The sequence below is a fragment of the Nymphaea colorata genome, chromosome 10 (genome assembly GCF_008831285.2).
Source record: "Nymphaea colorata isolate Beijing-Zhang1983 chromosome 10, ASM883128v2, whole genome shotgun sequence".
Taxonomy (NCBI): Eukaryota; Viridiplantae; Streptophyta; class Magnoliopsida; order Nymphaeales; family Nymphaeaceae; genus Nymphaea; species Nymphaea colorata.
Genome location: NC_045147.1, coordinates 12,169,420 through 12,192,509, shown reverse-complemented (window position 1 = coordinate 12,192,509; position 23,090 = coordinate 12,169,420). Strand labels below are relative to the sequence as shown.

General features: G+C 37.9%; 1 protein-coding gene across 2 annotated transcripts in view; it reads left to right on the top strand.

Moving 5' to 3' along the window:
• The window catches only part of LOC116262416 (BEACH domain-containing protein C2), a 38,475-nt gene that overhangs the window by 7,402 nt on the left and 7,983 nt on the right, over positions 1-23,090 (top strand). For both annotated transcript variants that reach the window (XM_031641761.2, XM_050080295.1), the window contains exons 5-19: positions 5,762-5,896; positions 8,323-8,427; positions 8,661-8,774; positions 10,621-10,697; positions 11,007-11,088; positions 11,824-12,156; positions 14,901-15,523; positions 16,737-16,821; positions 19,807-20,001; positions 20,250-20,795; positions 20,868-21,011; positions 21,190-21,699; positions 21,886-22,034; positions 22,781-22,850; positions 22,948-23,031. In XM_031641761.2, the coding sequence (XP_031497621.1) occupies positions 5,762-5,896; positions 8,323-8,427; positions 8,661-8,774; positions 10,621-10,697; positions 11,007-11,088; positions 11,824-12,156; positions 14,901-15,523; positions 16,737-16,821; positions 19,807-20,001; positions 20,250-20,795; positions 20,868-21,011; positions 21,190-21,699; positions 21,886-22,034; positions 22,781-22,850; positions 22,948-23,031 (3,252 nt within the window). The remainder of the gene's footprint in view (positions 1-5,761; positions 5,897-8,322; positions 8,428-8,660; positions 8,775-10,620; positions 10,698-11,006; positions 11,089-11,823; positions 12,157-14,900; positions 15,524-16,736; positions 16,822-19,806; positions 20,002-20,249; positions 20,796-20,867; positions 21,012-21,189; positions 21,700-21,885; positions 22,035-22,780; positions 22,851-22,947; positions 23,032-23,090) is intronic.

The following is a 23,090-nucleotide window of genomic DNA, read 5'->3' as shown; positions in this document are numbered from 1 at the left end:
CAGATCTCATATAAGGAAGTACAAGTTCTTTAGCATCAATTCTTTCTCGAATGAAATGCCGGTCAATCTCAACATGCTTTGTTCTGTCATGAAGCACAGGGTTGGTGGCCAGGTTGATTGCTGACTTGTTATCACAATATATCTTCATTGGTTCTTCAACTTTTATACCAATATCAGTCAACAATACTTTCAGCCACAAAAGCTCAGAAACTCCCATAGCAACAGCTCTGTATTCTGCTTTAGCACTGGAACGAGAACAAACGTCTTGCCTCTTACTCCTCCACACTATGAGATTCCCTCCCAAATAGATACAATAGCCAGAGGTGGACCTCCTAGTGTCAATACAGCTTGCCCAGTCTGCATATGAATAACCTTCAATCCCAAGAGCGTCTTACTTAACATACAGGAGACCTTTGCCAGGATTCCTCTTCAAGTAGCATAAGATCCTGTCGACAACCTTCAAGTAAGCATCCGTGGGAGCATGCATGAACTGACTCATCACATTCACAGCAAAGGTAATATCAGGTCTAGTGAGAGTAAGATAAATCAACTTCCCTACAAGACATTGATATCTTCTTTTAGCCTCTTCACAGCGAGGCTCCCCATCTCTAAGACTTAGCTTATGGCCAACATCTAGCCAACATCTAGAGGAGTAGAAGCTGGTCTACACCCCAGTTTCCCGGTCTCCTTTAACAAATCTAGAGTGTACTTCCGTTGATTTAGCACGAGGCTAGTCCCAGACCTAGCAATTTCAATGCCAAGGAAATATTTCAACTTACCAAGGTTCTTGAGATCAAACTCGATCGCCAACAGTTTCTTTAACTTAATTATTTCATCTTCATCATCACCTGTAACAATCATATCATCAACATATACCAACAAAATAGTAACCTTTTGCTCATTTCTCTTCACAAAGAGTGTATGATCTCCATTCCCTTGATGGTATCCACATTGTCTCATGACAAGTCTAAGTCGTTCAAACCATGCTCGAGGAGATTACTTGAACCCATATAAAGCTTTCCTTAGCTTGCAACATTTTTCAGGTTCCTCATACCCTGAAGGCATACACATATATACTTCCTCTTCAAGGTCTCCATTGAGAAAAGCGTTCTTGACATCAAGTTGGTACATCTTCCACTCCTTCATCACAGCTAAGGAGATAATGACTCTGACAGTCTTCATCTTCGCAACAAGAGCAAATGTCTTCAAGTAATCAACCTCATATTTCTGACTAAACCCCTTGGCCACAAGACGAGCTGTGTATCTTTCAACACTTCCATTTGGTTTGTACTTGATGGTGTAGACCCACTTAGATCCAACCAAGTGAGCCGCCTCAGGAACCTTTACAACTTCCCATGTCATGTTTCTTCTCAGGGCTTCCATATCTTCTTGCATTGCATAAGTCCACTTGGGGATCACTCTGAGCCTCAGCAACATTCCTGAGAATCATAGCCAAAGAAAGAGAAGATACAAAACATTTGTAGTCCTTGCTCAGTCTAGAATATGAAACAAAGTTACCAATAGGATGTTGAGTACACCTGACACCCTTTCGCAGGGCGATGGGAAGCTCTTCACTTGCAGCAACAGTCTGACTCTCTTCTTCAACAGGTTGCTTCTAAGCACGACTTGGGTCATCCAGGGAAGGACTAACTGGATTGGGAGTAGAATTCTCACCACTTGTCATCTCATCTGTACAGACTCTTCGCCTAGAGTAAACTTGCCCAAACAGACGACTGCATTCCTCTTCTGCCCCAGTAGAACATTCTTCATTTTTCTCCTGTTCAAGCACCTCAATAAAAGGACCAACAAATTCACGTCTGTAATCCAAAAAATCTGTAAACTGAATTTCCTGACTCGGAGAATACTGAGAATACTCTTCCTTTGACATAGAATTCTCCCCCTGAAGAGGATTCTCACCAAAATAGGAAGCATGTTCAAGGAAAGTGACATCTTTGGTAACATAGGCGCGACCAGTGGAAGGGTCCTGACACTTGTACCCTTTTTGAGTGGGAGAATAACCTAGAAATATGCCCTTAATAGACCTTGGATCAAGTTTTTTAATGTGAGGGTTATGATTGTGAATAAAGCAAACACAACCAAAAACTCTGGGTGAAAGAGAGAAAGGTTCACGACTCCCCGATAACATAGAGTGAGGCGTTTGCCCATTCAACACACGACTAGGCAAACGATTTATAAGATACGCACTGGTCAACACAGCATCTCCCCAATACCTTTTTGGAACATGACGTTGAAAAAGAAGAGCCCGAGTCATATTCAATAACTGACGATTCTTTCGTTCAACAACTCCATTTTGAGGAGGAGTATAACTACAGGAAGTCTCGTGAACAATTCCCCTTTTTCGAAAGAAGCTATCAACAGACTGACACATATACTCACGAGCATTGTCAGATCGAAAGGTCTTAACAGATGCTCCATATTGAGTTTCCACATAAGCAATGAAAGTCTCTATGACAGTAGGAACTTCACTATGGTCTTTCAACAAGTAGACAATCGTGTTACAAGAACAATCATCTATAAAGGTGATAAAATACTGAAAACCATGACAAGAAAAAATCCCTGAAGGCCCCCACACATTAGAATGAATTATGGCAAATACCTCATTAGACCGATGGCTAGACAAAGGATATGAAGCTCTAACATGTTTGGTTAGGTGACAGACATCACAGGACACCATGGTCATGTCTAACCAGGAACATAAATCAGGAAACAACTGTCTAAGAAGTCCAAAAGGTAGGTGTCCAAGGCGCTCATGCCACCGGAGAATCAACTGAAGGGAGTCTTCTCTGTTCTTCGTTGCTTGGCTAACTGCCGTCATAAGAGCCTAAGCAGCACGCATAGGCAAACGATATAGCCCGTCAGAAGCCAGACCAATCCCAATCCTCTTCCCTGTCACCAAGTCCTGCATAACACAGCGATCAGCAGAAAAGATAAGTTCGCAATTCAACTCTTTTGTGATTTTGCTAACAGACAAGAGGTTCAAGGGAAGATGGGAAACATGTAGAGCATTGTGGACTTAGAACTTGTTCAAAAGTGAGAAACTCCCTTTCCCAGCCATAGAGATAGATGAACCATCGGCAAGGGAAACACGTTCCTTTCCTGACGAAAGCTTATACCCATGAAAGACCTTAGGATCGCCGGTCTTGTGGTGAGTAGCGCCACTGTCGATGATCCACTCGCCCATACGGGAATCCGCGATCACGTCGATAGAACACCCAAATTTCTTTCTGAACGATGCTGGTGGCGCAGAATGGGAGAGGCTGCAGACGCTGGGGATGGTAGCCAGACGACGTAGCGGATGATCCAAGGCGTGAGATCACTGTCAGCTTCAGGCCTGTCGGAGAGGGCTTAACTTGAAAAATAGTATAAAATCGTAGACACCTCCAAAAATTCTGAAATTTGGACCACAGCAAGAGCACGAGCCAAGGAGTGGACGCTCCAAATTTGGGCTGAATCCGAGCAGTCTGCACTCAGGGCGTTGAGCCTTGAAGTCGCGGGTTGCCTGTCGCCTGCTTCAGGAAGACTCCGCCTATTTCCGCCAAATTCCATCCGTCGCCTCCAGAACCACCATCTGTAGTCCGATCGACGTCAAACTTGGTGGAGAGGATCACCTGGATGTTGGGAATCAAATGGCACCGGAATCATAAAAAACCAATGGTCCGATCGCCGGAAAAGTCGCCGGAAAAGTCACCGGAAACAGGGACTGGTCGGCGGTAAAGCAGAACAGTGTCTGATCAAATTTCTTGAGCTCGAATCTCACTCAATACTATACCGATTGACACAATTTCACTTCCCTTCGACAAATTGGTTTGTTGGGAAGCAATCAGAATCAAAACCCCCAAAAGTTACAGCCGATTGAGCCCTCGATCGAGGCTCGAACAGAAACATGCTTAGTGATACCTGTTAAAACTGAGTATACAGAACATGACACGATCGTCTTCAAACGGCCCTCAAATCGGTTCTCCTTCGATCAAATCCGCTGGTAGGTCATCCACAAGTCAATGGTGAAGGAGCTCGCACAACAAACCAGCAAGAGTCGACGGTGTCCACCAGAACTTCACGGCGGCAGACGATCACCACTCAAACGGTGATCCAATACGAGCACAAACAAGAAACTCAGAACCAAGTGGCGGAGCAGAGGGCAGCTTTGGGCGACAGCAATCTCCGACGTCGGTCTGGAGAGGGCAACGATCTCAGGCGATGCATCCGGGCGGCGGTGGCAGTGGCAACGTCAGCGGTTGAACAAAAGCAGCGAGTGATGGGAAGGTCAGGGTCGTAACTTCACGACCGTAAAGAAAATTCCCAAACTCGTTGGCTCTGATACCATGTAGAGACCCGAAAAATAAGAAAAAGAATACGATGAACACGATGTAACGTGGAAAAAACCTCAACAAGAGGGAAAAGACCACGGATGAGGAGGAACTGGTGCCCACTAGCAACCAGACTCTCTCTCTCTTAAGATTTCATTCACACCCAAAAAATAGGGTTAGCAAGATACAAGTAGAGTCTCAACAGGCCTAAACAGGAGCACACACTGGACCGGGTCCAGACCCAGACCCGTACATTAAAACACGTCAACACTAGACATGGACTTTTTAAAGGCAAAATGAGTATGAATATGGAAAGTTGCTACCTGATTGAATCTTTCAAAAATTCCTAGTTTGGAGAAGTAAATGCTTTCATTTGTCTTCTTTTTCCTTTTTTTTTTTTGTCGTTTTGCTCACTGTTTCCTTCCTTTCATTTAACACCAAATTCTAACTATTACTTGATGTCACTAAGAAATAAACTAGAGTTGTTTATTAGAAATAAATTGATCTAACACATGTTGTTTATTAGTTTTTATTGTTTTACAGTTGGATTCATAGACTATAGCTGTTTGATTGTTTGTATTAGATATTTACTTATCATTTTATAGATATGTTCAACTTTGTTATTTTGTAGTAAAAGCACAGTAGAAAAACTTGTGACTTGACAGGTGTGAACTTGCTCATTTATGACCCAGAAGTCAGCTGATCTAAGTCCGATTCATGGGTTTGCCAAGTGAAGCATCGCCATAAATATTGTTATTGGGTTTTTATTCGTGAGGTTTTTCTTGGGTATTTTTCGTCGAACTTTGTTTTTTTGGGAAAATCTCAGTTTTTTTTTTAGTACAAAGAAATGAAAAACTAATAAGAGGACATAGAAAACAGCTAGTTAAAATGATAAAAATGATAAAGTAATAAGCATGGTATTGCATCTAGGATGTTACATTAAATACTTAAAACAAGAGGAAATAAAACAATGAAACAAAAGTTGAAAAAAAAAAACATAAAATAAATAAGTCAATAAATAAAAAATAGCAAAAGAATGCGATAAAGTCGCGTTAAAATTGCGATAAATTGATTGTTAACATTTTTTTTCAAAATATGGTGATATTTTTCCATTTTATTCATTTTCTTCATTTTTTCGTTAATATCATGATATTTGTGGCTCTTGGCTACGTTATTCCCTTTTTTTTCCAAGCTCGCCATATTATACCCGAGAAAATCTTGCTGTTTAAATTGGATGAACGTTTTTTTGTTATTATGCTTAAAAATGCATAGTAAATCTTTCTCATATTCTTGAAAAATGTATAATGTAAATCTTTCTTGATTTTCTTTCCTCCATGTGGCCTTGGTTTACATACATAGTGTTTGTGCCTTTGTGGTATAACATTTTTTCTCTAATATGCAAACTGAGCTTTGGAAAAAATTGAAATATGCAGATTAATGCATCTTCATCTGATGATGGCTTAAACCTTTATGATTCTGGACATCGTTTTGAACATGTTCTGCTTTTGTTGGTTCTCCTCCGTTCTCTTCCATTTGCTTCAAGAGCACTCCAAGCTCGAGCGATACAGGTGACTGCTTCCAGTAATTTGTGTTCAGTTTATTTAAATCCCCATTGATGGTTATTACACAAGCAATATCTCCAATATTTTGTTGCAATTAGCAATTATTACTTTTACAATTGCTTTGAATATCAATGATGTTTCAGACAATTATTACTGTTCAGACTTAAGTGCATGCGGGTTGCATTTTCCTTGTAGTGGAAATGAAATGAATGGCAAATTTTTTGTTTGTACATTTTATTTGAACTATCCAACTTTATTTTCATTATTTGGTTTGATAACTATCTAAACATTTCAGGGATGAGGTGCCAAGGTATGTTGATTCTTGATGTATGTGTTTCCTGCTAATGATATGGACTGTTTTTTTAATCTCTTTCTCTTTCAGTTGCAATTGGCAGATGAGAAATTGCTTCCATACCTGCATTTTCCCTCAAAATAACAATAACATTATTAAACACTAATTTTCTATTTGTAGCTATTGACATCATCTCAAACATGGTCAGCACTTGCTTGATCGAACATGAGCTTTTATAAACTAGTTGAATGGGACATGGCCGAACGCTAAAGAAGTAAAGTTTACGTATCTGTTTACCTGAATTGTTCACTCCTTGAACTAATCAACTTGAAAAGTTGTTCTGGAGGATTTCAAATAGGCAGGTTTCTTGTAAAGAAAATTTTCAAAAATGAATAAAGCAATGTTGTAAAAGGTGTAGCGTGACGCATATCGGTCCGGCCGACCTATACGCTGTATCGTAACGTATTGCAAATGTTGCGTAGTGTATCGTAAAATTAAATTTTTAATTTTAAAAAATATTAAAAATCCGAAAAAATAAACAAAAAAATCAGAAAAAATCAAGAAAAATGTATTCAATATAAAAAAAAATCATCATAATAAAGAACGTTCATGTGTGTCAACTGTCAACAACACATTCCAAAATAAGAAATTAGAGATTCAAGAAAACATAATAAGCATCCATCACAATTTTAAACTTGAAAATTTTATAGAATCTTAGGACTTAAGAGTCTTAGGATTTGGAATCTTAGGACTTAGATTACATTACAATTCATAAGTTCAAAACATATAGTTATCATGTTTCATGATGCAATGATAATCTCTCCCAAATCGATGAATGCTCAGTGATTTTCGATGAAAATAGGCAAAATCTCTCCCTCCCACGTCTCTTGGAGTCTTCAGAAAGAAGAAAAGAGAGAGCGAGAGAGAGAGAGAGAGAGAGAGAGGAGTGTTTAAGCTTTAAAACATAACGCAAAAAGGGCCGTCGGGCTCCTTTTTTGTGTTTTCCCCCTTTAGCATATCATGTATCATAAGTGTACCATGTAGGTGTTCTAAACCTATACTGTACGTGTCGGATGATACACATGCATATCGTACGATACAGATAACATTGGAATAAAGTATAGAAAAGCTAAGGAATGGCATGCTTGACTGTATTTTTACTTGCAAAACTGTAAATAAAGGAGCAAATTCTTTTAAAATGTAAAAGAAAGGAACTAAAAAGAAACGCATGGCTTTTTGAAAATCTATGGAAAAACTTGGAAATCATGTCAACATTGTGATTGAGTGTTTTTATAGTCATTTTACTATACTGCCAATAATTGGCACAAAAAGGACTATGATGTTGCCATATTTTGAGATAATGATGTTGGTGGCAATGGCGTAAATCTAGTCCTTTCTTTTTTGAATTTTACTTGGCGGAAATCACCTCGGACTGAGAGCCTTCATTGCTTAGCCAGAGCATAAAACCCCCAATGTGAATTCCCTTTCCCTTGGTCTTGGCATGCACTAGCTTGCGCAAAGGGCTGGTGCCTTTGAGATTTGAACCAGCGACTGACCGCTTTCCGGCAGTTGGCGCAACCAGGTGTACCAGACACCTCTGGGTGACATAAATCTAGTCCTTGATATGAATCCATGTACAATGTCCGGTATCATCAACAAACAGAACCCAAGACTGTTATGCATGGAATATGTAAAAATGTTAAATTTTAAGAAAAATGGTAGCTGAAGATATGGGAATGAGAAAAACAAGTGTCAAATTATCAAGTATAGTATGATTCCAATTTTGTCGGATGTCTCTGAAGAGACAAATTATCAAGTATAGTAGTTACCAAAAGTTTTTGATATTTGATGTTGCATTGTGTTTTGTCCATTCAGTGTGATATCCATGCTAGTTAAAACGTCTGCCTGAAATAATTGATATTTATATTGTTTTTTGGCCAATTTTTTTGTTATCATGACATGTTTTGCTATTTTAGTTTCTTGTTGTGAGGTTGAGTATTCTCTCTTGTTGTTTTAAGCAGAAATACTTGCTAGTTTTCTTTTCATTCTTAATTACTCACAATCCAGGTTTTCAGCATCTGGCTGTTTTAGTTGCTTACTTTGTGTTTCTAAATTGTTTCCTTGTTTTATATCATTTCAGGATCTTCTCTTTTTGGCTTGCAGTCATCCAGAAAACAGGAGCTGTCTTACCAGTATGGAAGAGTGGCCTGAGTGGATTTTGGAGGTCCTTATCTCGAATTATGAGGTTAAACTCCTTCTATCTTTCCTCCGTTTGATTATTTTCATATTTGAAAAACTAAATATCATGCAAAATTTGAAGAGTCAAATGCTTTAGATATTTTTTTTTATAAGAAGTTTTATTTGTGAAGGTAGTATTTTATTCTCAATGCTCATAATATCTTCTGGAGAGTCTAGTCTGTTAAGTGCCTCCAGATAGCAGCACACCTTTGGTAGCTTTACAGATAAAATTTCTTACAGGCTGGTTCAAGCAAAGATTCTGATGGTGTTAGCCTTTCGGACATTGAAGATCTTGTGCACAATTTCCTGATCATTATGCTGGAGCACTCAATGCGTCAAAAGGATGGTTGGAAGGTAAACCTCTGTTTCTTTGAAGACCCAAATCCATTTTTACTTAATTGTCAACACTTGGATACTCTGTTGCAGGCTTGCAGCTAGGTGCAAGAATGACTTTGGGGACTACTTGATTTTGCCTTTAGATTGTGGAATTAACCAGGAACAAGGCATATTAAGCCTTGTGGTAGGATCCAGGTTTTAGCATCTGGATTGTTCCACTATTATTTGATTCAAAACCAGCTAGCCCATTTTTTTCCCAATACTTCTTTGGGTTGTTCATTTTTTGCTAGTCTTAGTGTTTCTTTTTTTGGTTGTATTGTCTGTTTTATACTCGATATTCAGCATCCTGTGTTGTACTAGACTTCAAGAAGTACTGGAGTTTATATTGTTTCAGGATGTCTTGATGCGCTGTGGAAAAGACAATATAAAATATTGGAAAGGAACTGATATTTATGCCATACGTTGCTTTTTTATGTTCAACAACGTGTTTAGCTAAAACTTTGTTGGTTCATAGGCATTAGGACATTCGATAAGCCTAGTTGAAACTAGGCAGGGTTGACCTAATTGGGACCCAAAAACGGCTTGAAAAAGAACTTAGAAAGTATATCATGAAGTGAAAATATGAAAGCAATTGAGAAATACTCCATGTTGTCAATATCAATGCATAGTAGGATACATGCTTTATTTTGGTTGCCACCAAAGTGATGCAAGGGCCAATATTGCCTCTCTCACATACTGGCTGATACTTGGTCTGAACTGATAGGATCTGCTTGCTTCAACTGCTTGAAGAAATACTCCAAGTTCGGTATGCTATAGATCTACTTGCCTTGGATCTATAGCTAGTCAACAAGCCCTTTGTGCTTTCTTGAAGTGTAAGATACCCGTTGGCTTTGTTAAACCTGCTGCCTGCAACTTTGTTGAACTTGTCTTGGTCCTGAAAGTAATACACTTGAGCACTCCATTCCTGCTCATAGTTTGTCTATGAATATGACAGACTTGTCAGGATTTGAAAAAATGTAGATAGGGATAGGACAAGCTCAAAAAATGTTGTATCTTATTTGGTTTAGTCAAAATACGGCACATAATAAAAGTATTTCATCGACTGTTTGCCTGATAAAGCAGAATAAATGACATAAAAAGAGAGTCTAAGGAAGTAAATGAAGTGGGAGGTGGAAAGAAGAGGGAACATATAGAAAGGGAAGCAGACTAGAATACAAGTCAAAGTTGATTCCTGTTAGACATTTCCTTTACGTACTATTTGCTTCTGAATCTTAATTTCTTTTATTGATTTTAGACTCTCTTTGACTAAAGGGAACATTCCGAGCAGTTTATAAGACATCAACTAAAGCATGTGATGCAACATTACTCTACCAAGATTATGTTTAGTAATATCCATAATCAGAAGCAATCCAAAGCCAGGACATATACCTGTATGAATGTGTGTCTGGGAGGAAAGGGGTTGGGGGATTTCTAAGGAAAGTGATGATAAATTAAGCTCACTTTGCACATAGATAAACAGGCAGTGCTTAAATATTTTTTCTCTGTGTGTAAGGATGTATTTGTTGGTTATTAGGAGTTCTTGCTGACACATGTATTGGATTCAGTCAGATATTTATGTTAATTTTTGGTTTTTTGTTGGAAGCTTTAGTTGTTGAGATTTGATACCCCCTTCCTTGATATTTTTCATGTAACTAGTTGAGCACATCTGTTACCCACTCATATTAAACGTGTTTCTGGTAATCTATGTGTTTCAACATGATCAGTGATATTTCAAGGGTGCTAAATTAAGGCTGACTGCTGTTGCTGATTGGTTCAACCTAGTTTTAGTCCTTATCATTCTCAATGAAATGACCTTTTCTTACAGGACATTGAAGCTACATTACATTGCGCGGAGTGGCTCTCCATGGTTGGAGGATCTAGTACTGGTGACCAGCGTATCAGGTGGTATTCTATGCAAAAAATCTCTTACTTTTACAACTAGAACATTATGTCAAGTAATTTTGTGTGTGGAAATTGTTTCTATGGCAGCTAAGAGCTAAATCCATCAATATGATTGATATATATTTTTTTTGAGCAAATATTGAACATCTTCTGCCATATGGTGTTTGACATGTTTGCATGTTCATTAGCCTCATTCAAGGTTATGTAAATTAATTTTCTTCACCCATGTGGTCATTGCCTTAGTTTTTCTTTTTCTTTTTCTTTACAATTCTCTATTAGTAATAGCTTCTGCCATGTTCTTCATTTAAGACGCGAAGAATCTCTTCCTATCTTCAAGCGGAGACTTCTGGGTGGCTTACTTGACTTTGCTGCTAGAGAGCTTCAAGTCCAGGTATCCAGTACTTTTTTCAGATGTAGTTTTTCAGTAAAACTCATGTTTTTGCATCTGCTGGTAGTTCTTTGTTCATAATGTGTTGAAAAGAATATTAAAGCACTTGATTATGTTGTAAAAGGCACAGTTAGTTTGTGAAACTATTGTATTTATGATGCCACAATTTTTACCATTGCACAATAGGGTTTATTACTAATCAGTGTTTTTAAGGGGAAGGTTGATTTTTTTTGTTGGAGAACCTAATGTGTAGGATAGGAAGCTGGATTTTTGTATTGCACTGAGGCTTTGTTCTTTACCACAAAAGTAGCTTTTTGTTCTATCCAGTATTACTACTTTTTGTTTTTGACAGTAACTTTTCCTTTCAGCACTGAAAAAAGAGAATCTGTCCTAAGGTATATTCAGTACTGTATCATGAAGTAGTAAAGTGTCTCTGAATGCTGAGGCTTGTTGTGTTTGACTTATTGATGAATCCATGCTTCTTTGGGGAATGTGAATTTTTCTCCTTATTCACAAGGTACTTCTGAGTTCTGACTAGATCACATACTTGTTCTGCAAATTAGCCTGGATCACATATTTTACTCTGGATGTGGTCTTTGAGGATGAACTCTATCCTTAGCAATTTAAATTATCATCTCGAACCTGCAGTTTAAATGGATGAAATAGTTGGCTCCTTTTTTATTAGGAAATGGTGTCATTCAGTTCTGTTGCTTTAATTCTATCTACCTTCTTTGGCAGACTCAAGTTATTGCCGCTGCAGCTGCTGGTGTTGCATCTGAGGGTTTGTCACCACAAGTGGCAAAAGCTGAGGCAGAGTCTGCTGCACAGCTCTCTGTAGCTTTGGCCGAAAATTCAATTGTAATTCTAATGCTCGTTGAGGACCACTTGCGATTACAAAGTCAGCTGTTTAATTCTTCACGATCTGTGGATGGTTTGTCCTCGCCTGCCTCAATTGGTTTGTCCAGTAGTAGTCGATCAAATTCTTTGGTGAAATCAGCTGTAGAATCTCCAGAAACTGGTAGCTCTCGACGTCAGTCATTGTCAAGTGATGCTGGTGGCCTTTCTCTTGATGTGAGTTTCCGATTTTCCTGATTTAGTTCATAATGATGTTCAGGTGCCACTGTTGATCTGCATGGCTTCATTTTTCGCCAGTTCAAGGGGCCGGTTCTATTGTTGTTGATCTTTTCTAACATGTTTCTATCTTTTATGGTTTTTACTTTTTAGGATTTATTTTCTAAATTACTTTGATTATTTGACAGCTTTACTAGATAGCATGCTTTTAGTGGTTGAAATGAGGCCAAATTATATAATTTATCTAATATTTCTTCATAAACCTTAAGAGTTAAATGTACAGTTGCCACACTGAGCACTGGTTTATGGCCATGGGTTGTCATATGACACTTCTGTACTTTATGGCTTAAGGTGATGGAGAGACAATTTTTATCATGTGATGTTTCAAAGCAAGTTGAGCCAGATTAATTAAAACCTTCTATTCAGTCAACTTAGTCAGCTCAATAAGTTGTCATATGTAACACAAATTTTTAAAGTCAATTTTGTTTGCCATCCACTTTCTTGAATAGTTGTTTTTTATGTGGCAAATAGTTGATTAGATTGATTAAATGACTCGTGGCTGGAATGTTCAGGGTTCTCATATTTTCTGGTATACATATTCCATAAGTTTGGACACACACACGAACACACACATTCTCTCTCTTTAATGATGAGGTGTTCCATATACACCTCAGCTGTTATGGTATAGAGTTAAATATACATGTAGTTTTCACATAGGTAAACATGGAAGAAGATAGATTAGTGAAGTGGAAAGATCTATTTTAGTGGAGGTTTATTTTTTAACAATAATGGAAAGGTTGGTTTTTAGTTCTCTGTCTCTCTCTCTCTCTCTGTCTCTCTCCCTGCTTTATGTGTGTGTGTGTGTGTGGAAATCAGATCCTGACTTCTCTAAACCCAGCCAACAAGAGAGACAAAGAGAACAGTCAGGGAGGGATGGAAGAACTCCTTGCCCTAAGACTGACTGAAAAAGACGGCATCAAGCCAGATTGAATCCGACTTCTATGAGCAGACAATTACTAAACATTTTCAACAGAATGTCTTTTGCGGCAGTGACTATTTCCGGTGAAGAGTCGCTTTCCCTGTTAATGTACCCGGTGTTAATGTACCCGGTCTAGTCTCTAGAGGTTCCTCAAATGTCATCATCGCTAGCAGAGAGATCAGAAGCTACGTCATTACTTTTAAGTTTCTAAGTTTCTAATGCACAAAAAAAAAAAAATCGAAGGCATAGAAAATCCAACTCACAAAGTTTAATACGAATAGAGTTTCTACTTTTTAATGCACATATGCAAATTGCCTGAAACAAGAGGTAGAAAGTAGAAAACTAACAGGCATATGCAAATTGACTGAAAACAAAAACTTGAAACTAATCGATTGAAAACAAAAAACTAGAAACTAATGGACGTAAACAAAAAGTAGCCAACAAACGTATTACTTACCTCAAAACGTCCCGCACACATATGCAAATGGACTGAAAAGCTAATGGAAATCCTACCTGAGCACGCGAACTTGGTTGGATGTAGCTGTTGGAGGTTTAATGTTGCTGCAACTCGACGCAAAAAAAGAGACGCTAGTCTGCTCCGCCAGTGAGTTTGAGGTCGGAAACCTTGCCAGAAATTGAAAATCGCCTGGATTTAAAGTTCCCCCAAATCTGAAAACCCTAAACCCTAAAAGCGTGTCGACTAATTTCCCCCTTTGTCGACAAAATGTTTTTAACTTCAACTTCTAAGTTTTACGTTTTATTCATTTTTTACCCAAACTACCATTTAAAATTTTCCAAAATTACAGTTAATGCCACTGCCCGAAATAACAATTGTCTTTTAAAAATGACGCGAAATCGAGAGACCATTGTCACTACAAACGAAATATTGGGAAATCAAATCAAACAAAATACAATAAATAAACTAAATATAAATAAGATAAGGCCTTGTGTTAGATGGGCACTACAAGAAACGAAAATGAAGTGAAGTAAAGAAAAAATAGGTAAAAAAGAATTTCATATTTATTCACTATCACTATAGGCCCCAAGATTGACCTCTTGTTTCTTGAGGTGAGGGAGTCCCAAGGAAAACCATCAGATTAATGGTAAAACACGTTTTTTCCCTTTTTTCCTTTTTTTTGGAAAAAATGCTTTTTTTTTTCCGTTTTATTCGGCATTTAATTTTCTCTCGTTTTTTTCGTGTTTTTTTTCGAAAATAATGCGTTTATACATATATACATGTGCATGTATATATGTATGAACCTTTTGGACCTTGTGTTCCTTGGGGTGGAGAATATTTCTCACTTGATGTTAAGAATGGTTTATTCACTAAACTCTTTCAATCCTTGGTTTGAGCCTCTTGAGATAAAACTATAATACTTTAGATCATGAACTTTTTGTGCATTGTGCTGTTTTTTTTTTTTTTTTATGTTATTGGAAATTCGTAGAACACATATAATAATGTATATACCGAACATGTACTTTATATAACAATGCAGATCACATTTATGGAACAATTTGACTTCTTGAATTGGGCAGTCCAGATAGGAGGCAAACCATTCAGCTTCTGTACATCTATGTGTGCATGGTCATACTTGTTTTCACGTGCGTGTGCTGTGTGTTTGCGTGTGTGAACACTGCCCTGTGCATGAGCACACAACTGTTCACAGAGTTTGTTGATTCACCTACAGACTACAGTTATTTGTATGAGATGCTTACAACCACTTTGTCCTTTTATTGTTCTCTTATGAACTTTTCTTTGATTCAGGTTCTAGCTTCAATGGCTGATGCCAATGGGCAAATCTCTGCAGCAGTAATGGAGCGGCTTACTGCAGCAGCTGCTGCTGAACCTTATGAATCTGTTCGATGTGCTTTTGTTTCTTATGGCAGCTGTGCTTTAGATTTAGCTGAGGGTTGGAAGTATAGGAGCCGTCTGTGGTATGGTGTAGGTTTCTCGTCCAAAAACTCTACCTTTGGTGGAGGGGCCAGCGGTTGGGACTCCTGGATGTCTGCTTTAGAAAAGGACTCTAATGGAAATTGGATTGAACTTCCTTTAGTAAAAAAGTCAATCACTATGCTTCAAGCCTTACTGTTAGATGAGTCTGGCCTTGGTGGTGGGCTAGGTATAGGAGGTGGTTCTGGTACTGGGATGGGAGGCATGACTGCATTGTACCAGTTATTGGATAGCGACCAGCCATTTCTGTGCATGCTTCGGATGGTTCTTGTTTCCATGAGAGAAGAAGACAATGGGGAAGAAGGCATTTTAGTAAGGACCACCATCAACAAAGATGAAATATCAGAGAGTTCGTATTGGCAAGGTGGTCATGGTACACCATCAGAGAACATTAGCCGTCTTCCATCACGAAAACCAAGATCTGCTTTGCTCTGGAGGCAAGAAACTATACTTAAAGAATCTTATATTTTCATTTTTTCTTGCACTTGGATCACTTTCCTTATTTATTTGGTTAACTTGGTTCTAGTATTTCTTTTGAATATGTATTTTCCCAAGATGTGAGCCCTTAGGCTGAAGTGATATGTGGAAGTCCCTCTTTTTTCAATTTTCCTTATGCTCCATAACTGTTTATGGTTTCAGAATTCAGAACTTAATCAGTCCATAAATTCTCACTCACAGGTATACATATGTATACCTGTGCAGCATCTTCTTTTTCATAATTATCTTCATTCTTTAGCCTTCATTTTCAATTTTTCGAGCTATGGTATGCAGATCATCACTTTTTTTTTTTCAGTTTTTCAGGGCTTCATTAGTAACCTGCTTCATGAGTATGTGCACAGCATCAATTAGTTTTTTTAGTTCTCCAGGGGGCTTTGTTAGTAACCTCATTCATGGCTGTTACAAATATGGGCTTACATTTACACACACACATGCTAGGTGTTACATGTTTCTTGGTTCATGTATAATTGTGTGTGTGCATCATATATGTATGTGTGTGTAAGTGTATTTTGTATGTAGTTTTGGTTAATGTATCTTCATATTTTGTAATTTGTTATTCTTCATTTCTGTACTTCCATTGGTTTTGTCAAAATTGGATTTTCACCAGAGCTCTGACCAGCTCCAGCGGCTCCGTTTAGACTTTAGAGACATTGAAAGCAGTTCAACAGCTAATTCACGGCTGCTTTGTTGTATGTTTTGAGGGATGAATTTCTCATATGTTTCATGTTTTTGTAAGCATACTTGGGGAACATAATCAATTTATATGTTTTGAGTGGGTCCTTGTTTAGCTTGCCTTGATTCTTTGTATTAGAATCCTTCATTTTGGGCCTCTACATTGCAAGCATTTTATCGAGTTGGTCTTTGGAAACTCTGATTTCAAGGTCGTTTGACAGTTCGCTAGATGAATTTGTAATGTCTTCCATGGAATATAAGCATGAAAGGTAGAAGTTAGTACAGTGCACAACTTGCTTGTTTTGTTCTCGTGTTCATTTACTTGCTGGATTTGTTGACTTATTTAGAGGTTCCGCTTGTGAGAATACTATCCTATTACTTCTTTGTTGTGCTTGTTAGACAAAATGCTTTTTTTATAGATATTTCAATGAAATTTCTTACAAGCAACTCATAAATGATAAATTTCTTGGTGTTCCACAGCGTTTTATCACCTGTCCTAAACATGCCAATCTCAGAGTCAAAGCGGCAGAGGGTATTGGTTGCGTCCTGCATTCTCTACTCAGAGGTTAGTTTAGTTTTCTAACTGTTCTGGTTTCCAACCCCCAAGTATAAACACATTTCTCTCTTTGAAATTTGTAATTAAGGTCCTATAATATACATACATCTAATAAGCATGAGAAATTCATTTATTAGCATTAGAGAAGGAAAAAAAATCCTTCTTTTTTCCTTTTATGAAGGAAAAGTTAGTCTTGTTTCTACTTCTGTAAGCACACATGGTGTCTGAACGTTTAAACTCTTCTAATGGCTCATACTGCCTCAATCCCTATTTCCTGTTCAGCATGTTCTTCATAAGAAAAAAATGTGCATTAGCCAAAGTATCCAGATCATCATGCTCGTGAACTTTCTAAATGCTGTTCTAATCCATGTAAAACGATATTCAATTTTTTACTTTTGACAAATGTTTTACTTATTGTGTCCCCTTTTTTATAGCTTTATTTGCCAATGCTTGGTTTATCAATTCTTCAAGTTTCTAGCTTATGCTGTTGAAAACAGAAATAAAAATGTCAAGGTATTTTTCTCCTTTGCATCTGAAGCTTCAGTTCCGTAATTTCCATGTTGCTTTCAAGAGATTTGTGATAAAGGCAGAGGTAGAAAGACTTAAGCAAGATCTCTATACAGAATAGGGAATCCAGTCTCTGCTTTCTCAGATCAGGATGTGGTGCAGCAGCATCATTCTCGATGGTGGGACAGATCCCTCTTACTTATAAGATATATTAGGGCACTAGAGACTAGAATGCCTTTAAAAGGCCTGGATAATGAATCCATATTATCAAAGCAAATAATATGATAAATATGTGGTGATAGTCTCCCTCAATTGAGCCTTGTCTTTGAACCATCCTGGACTTGTCCTCAAGGAACCCAAACTTCCTTTGTCAGCCCTTTCACAAATATGTTATCAATTTCATTCTCTGTACCAACATATCTTGCTTCTTATTCTTGGTCTTCAATAGTTTGTCTGATAAAATGCTAATCTGTTTTAATTGTTTTATTCTACCATGTAATAAAATCTTAATGGCACTTCGGTTAACTGGCTTCAGCAAAATTTCTCCAAGTGCAACCAAAAGATGTCCAAATCCAAGTTTTTTAGATGTAGGTAACACTGTAACTCTAAATTCTGCTTTTGCACCTGATCTAGCAATACACTCTTCCTTGCTGCTCCACTAGACAAGGTTCTTTCTAACAAAGAAAAAATATCCAGATATTAATTTCCTTTCATCTAAATCTCCAGCCCAACCCACATCTGAATATGCCAACAATATCAACATGTCTAGTTCCAGTTTGTTCTCTCCTAAATGAGGCGATTGCCTGAAGTGCCCTTTAAGTGTCTTAACATTCTTCTAACCTTGGTTCATGTACAAACTGAGATGCTTGATTAACTGCATACACCAAGGTTATCAAGATTCACTAAATTGAATTGAAACCAGAATTGATTGACTAAAAAAATGTGCTTTATTTGAAAAATTTTAAAGTTCAGGATAAAATGAGAAAAAAATGTAAAAGCTTACACTTTAGAAAAATAAAAAGATGATAAAGAAAGTAAAACACAATAAAAATGATCATTGAAGTATGATCAATCCTTAGTGATCAGATGGGCTAAGCTACTCAATAAGCAAATTTTATGTTCAATTGGTGAAGCGATCATGTGAAGTACTTTGGTGTTCTCAAACTAGAAAGCGAACCAAAGCAGTTTATTGTAGGATCCTTGCAGTTGCACTACCTTTTTTGTTTCTCTCTTTCTTCTTTTACTTCGTAATTCTCCATACTTGGGGAAGATGGGTATTCCAGAAGGGAAATTTATGACTGGTTTTATTCATTTCATTTGGAGTTGATTTTCTTTCTATGAATCTTTTGTTATTCTGCTGATAAGGGATGCTGATAAAGCACAAAACTAAGGATTCATAATTGGTGAATCACCTTCCAAGTGTGCACAGTTCATTCTTAATTCTAGTTTGGATGTAAAATTTTGTTTCCTATATGGGTCATGCAGGCTGCTGCATAATAAATGGCTCTACTGATTATTGATCACTTTTGGGTTCATGACGAAGTCACCTACCAAAGAAAGAAAAAAGGATAAAAAGAGAAGGCAATAGAGGCTTGAAAGATTGAACAATTAATAGCTTACCAACAATAACAACAACAAGAACAACAATAGTAGTAGTAGTAGTAATAATAATAATAATAATAATAATAATAATTGTGTCGAAGAAGAGTATGGGGAAAAACAAAAACAATGATTGCTTACCCAAAAAAAAAAGAAAAAAAAAACAGGACAATCCTGTGAGCCCATGTGAAGAAGAAATACTAATACTTTTATTTAGTCATGCCACTTTGCTCAATGATCTGGTCAGAAAAGGAAAAACGCAGAAGGAATACTGCAGTAATTAAACTACAAAGTTGAAAAAGGACTGCATCCAACAAGTAAGAAGGAAATACAAAAAGAGAAAGAAAATAAGAATAGGCAGAACTGGAAGGTGACGATGACTTCTTGTGGTAGAAGAGGAAGGGGGAGGAGCAGAAATTGCCTTCTTCATTGAGTGACCAGCTTTTCAGTTTCTTCGTTCCTTCCCAGACCATCGGGTTCAGTTGATCATGGGCTTGAGCTTGAACTAATCTTTTTATTTCCCTTTCCAGCTTGGACAGTTGCATGGCCTGCCATGGCAATTTACTAGATCTTCCTTTCTATCTTCATTGATACTGTTTATCCTTTCTTCTGATGCTTAAATAGCGGTATCTGGATTGTTTATGTTTCTGGTGTTTCAGGCTCTTATTGCACTCTGTGGGTTGCTAGCTTGTCATATAATTGGTTTACTTTGAGTAGAGCACAGTAAGCTCTTGCTGGTCAGAAATATCAGCAAATAGAATTTGAAATTTTTGTACCTTTGTCATTTGCCAAGAGATTAGAGGCTAACTCTCTGTGCATGCTCAGAAATGATAAATGTGCTTACCTTTTGGAAGAATAATGTTTTTCATCCATTTTATTGTCATGTAGGTATACCATGCAGTTGGCAGGGATAAAAGACCTCTTCGTAAACAGTATTTGGAGTTAATATTACCACCTTTTGTTGCAATCTTAAGACGTTGGAGGCCTCTTTTGGCTGGAATCCACGAGCTAACATCGTCAGATGGGGTGAATCCCCTAATTGTTGATGATCGTGCACTGGCAGCAGATGCTTTGCCTGTTGAGGTGACTTAGCCACTTAGGTTCTATTGTGCTTGTTATTGGTCCCTACTTTTTAATTTCCTCTTTTTTAATGGATACTTTTAAACCACTTGATGTAACTTTTGATATATGCATTTCTGCGTATCTTTTGCAGTTGAACGTAATTTGATCACCTAGTTAAGAATAATTTTAATAGTCCATTTAATATAGTCCCAATCAATGTCTATGTTGTCATGTTGCTTTCTTGATAGATACCTTCTAATTTGCTGCAGGCTTCCCTTGCAATGATTTCACCAGGATGGGCTGCTGCTTTTGCGTCACCACCTGCTGCAATGGCCTTGGCAATGATAGCAGCTGGTGCTGCTGGTACGGAAACAGCCCCACCTGTTAGGAACACCCACCTTAGACGTGACTCCTCTTTGCTTGAGCGCAAAACTGTGCGGCTTCAGACATTTGCAAGCTTTCAAAAGCCTTTGGAGGGGGCTGCAAAGTCTCCTGCAATTCCGAAAGATCGAGCTGCAGCAAAAGCTGCTGCACTGGCTGCAGCTCGTGATCTTGAGAGGAATGCGAAGATTGGTTCTGGAAGAGGTCTTAGTGCTGTTGCGATGGCCACATCAGCACAAAGGAGAAGTATAGGGGATATGGATAGGGTGAAAAGGTGGAACATTTCTGATGCTATGGGTACCGCTTGGACGGAATGTCTACAATCTGCTGATACAAAGGGGATTTCTGGGAAGGATCATTCAGCTCTTTCCTATAAATATGTAGCAGTCCTTGTTGCAGCTTTTGCTTTGGCAAGAAACGTGCAGCGGGTTGAGGTGCTTCTCTCTCTCCCTCTCTCTTTTTCTCTTACTCGATGTTAGAAAGCAATAATACTATGTATTTGACAGGTTGATAGGCGTTCACAAGTTGTTAGTATAGACCAGCATCATGCTTCTGTTGGCACTCGTGCATGGCGCAGGCTTATTCATTGCCTTATCGAGATCAATGCACTGTTTGGGCCTCTAAGAGCCAGCCTATGCGGCAATGACAAGGTAATTTGATTATTGAATTCTTGATCTGCTTCATTGTTTTGAAAATTTATACAGACGTGCACACACACATGCAATCAGAAACAAACAGATGCATTGACATGACAATTCCTTGCATCACTCTATAATGAGCATCAAGTGATGAAAACTAATTCACTTGTGAATGTTTTTGCTTCTTAAGGTGTTTTGGAAGTTGGATTTTATGGAAAGTTCTTCTCGAATGAGAAGATGCTTAAGAAGAAATTATCGTGGATCTAAGCACATTGGTGCAGCTGCAAATTTTGAACATATTTCAATGAGACCTGATCAGGAGCAGCCTATCGATCATAGAAATGATGCAGAAGCCTCACTGTCTGGTGTTCTTCCTTCTAGTGCTTCGATTCTTGTGCCTGAGGCTTTGTTACTTGAAGGTGGCAATGAAGATGATGATCGGGACGAAGCTGATGACATCGAAGATAGGAAGAGTGGAGGGGAAGAAGTGAAGGGTCATCACGATCAGCCTACTATAGTTGCTGAGGCACCTATTCAGAATCCTGTGGACCATGGTGTTGCTGAAGTCTCTGAAGCACATCAAAGACAAAGCACTTCTTCCACTGCTGGGCACATGCTGAGTGAATCAGATGAAAGAATCGTTGTCGAATTTTCTTCATCAATGGTGCGTCCTCTACGAGTCATACGAGGAACCTTTCAGGTGAGCAGCTGCTTTAATTCATCTGTATAAAAATTTTGGTGGAGTATTTTCCCTTGGTCATACAAGCATATTGACAGTCATATATTAGTATGGCATCTGAATATCATTCTCTGTATGTTGTTTTCCTGTCACACAAATTTAGGGAAAAATATTGCTGGTAATGCATTTTTGAATAATTTTGTCCAGGTAACTACAAAGAGGATAAACTTCATAGTTGATAAATTAGTTGATGAAGTCTCTTCAAACAATGGAGTAAGTGCCAAGGCAGAGAACAACAGTCAGGAAAAGGATTGGACTTGGCCTATGTCCTCTCTTCATCAAGTTTTTAGTAGAAGGTTAAATGCATTCATTTCTTTCTGGTTGTATGCTTAATTTTTCAATGTCAATTTGGTTGCACCAGCATTTTATTGTCTTTATAGGAAGAGAATACATGATCTATTTTTTTCTCTGACAGAGGATCATCAATCTATTCAAATCTTACTCTTGTTGTACTTTTAATTTAGATCACATAAAGGATACTTTCTTTTCATTTCAATTTGGCTCCGTTTGAACTAACTCAACCGATAAGGCAAATTATGGATGAAAATCACTATTTGGATCCTGGAAAGCTCCTGAATGTTTTGAAAATAGTGATGCTAGTTTTTCTATACAGTAGACCCTTCTAGTTATAATTTAATATACTTGTAAAACAGATGTGCTTAGGGGAGAATGGAATAAATCACTTGACGAGTAACGCAATTTCGCAAGAGCTTTTAAACTATTCAAAATATTCAAAATCTGAAAGAATAATCACATAGGCTTAAACCATGTAGAACACACATAGACAAACAGTTTTATCAAACTTAAATATTCATAGTAGCATACAGCATAAGGAGGTATGCCCCCATTGTGTAGACAAAGGAATGGCAGAGACTCCCTTGAAGTTACTGGGCATATTCAGTTGCTATTTCAAGGGGCTGAATTAGTTAATGACCAAAACACCTCTACACAGAACGCAAAAATAAGGAAAAAAAATAAATTAGAGAAAAAAGGAAAAACATTTGTGTAATCTGTCTCAATCAATGGTTGCTTTGTGATGCAGATACCTTTTGCGGAGGAGTGCGCTGGAGTTGTTTATGACCGACCAGTCAAATTTCTTTTTTGATTTTGGGGTATGACCCCTCTCTGCTCTTTTCGTTTATTAAGCTTTGCATAGCAGTATCATGTCCTACTTTGATGCTTAATAGATTATTTGATTTTTTATTGCAGACTGCTGAAGGACGCAGAAATGCATATAGAGCAATTGTTCAAGCCCGGCCACCTCATCTAAATAACATATATTTGGCAACACAGGTTAGTTCAAGTTGCCTTTCTTTTTATGGACCATCTTATCAGTACTCTATGCTTCTGAA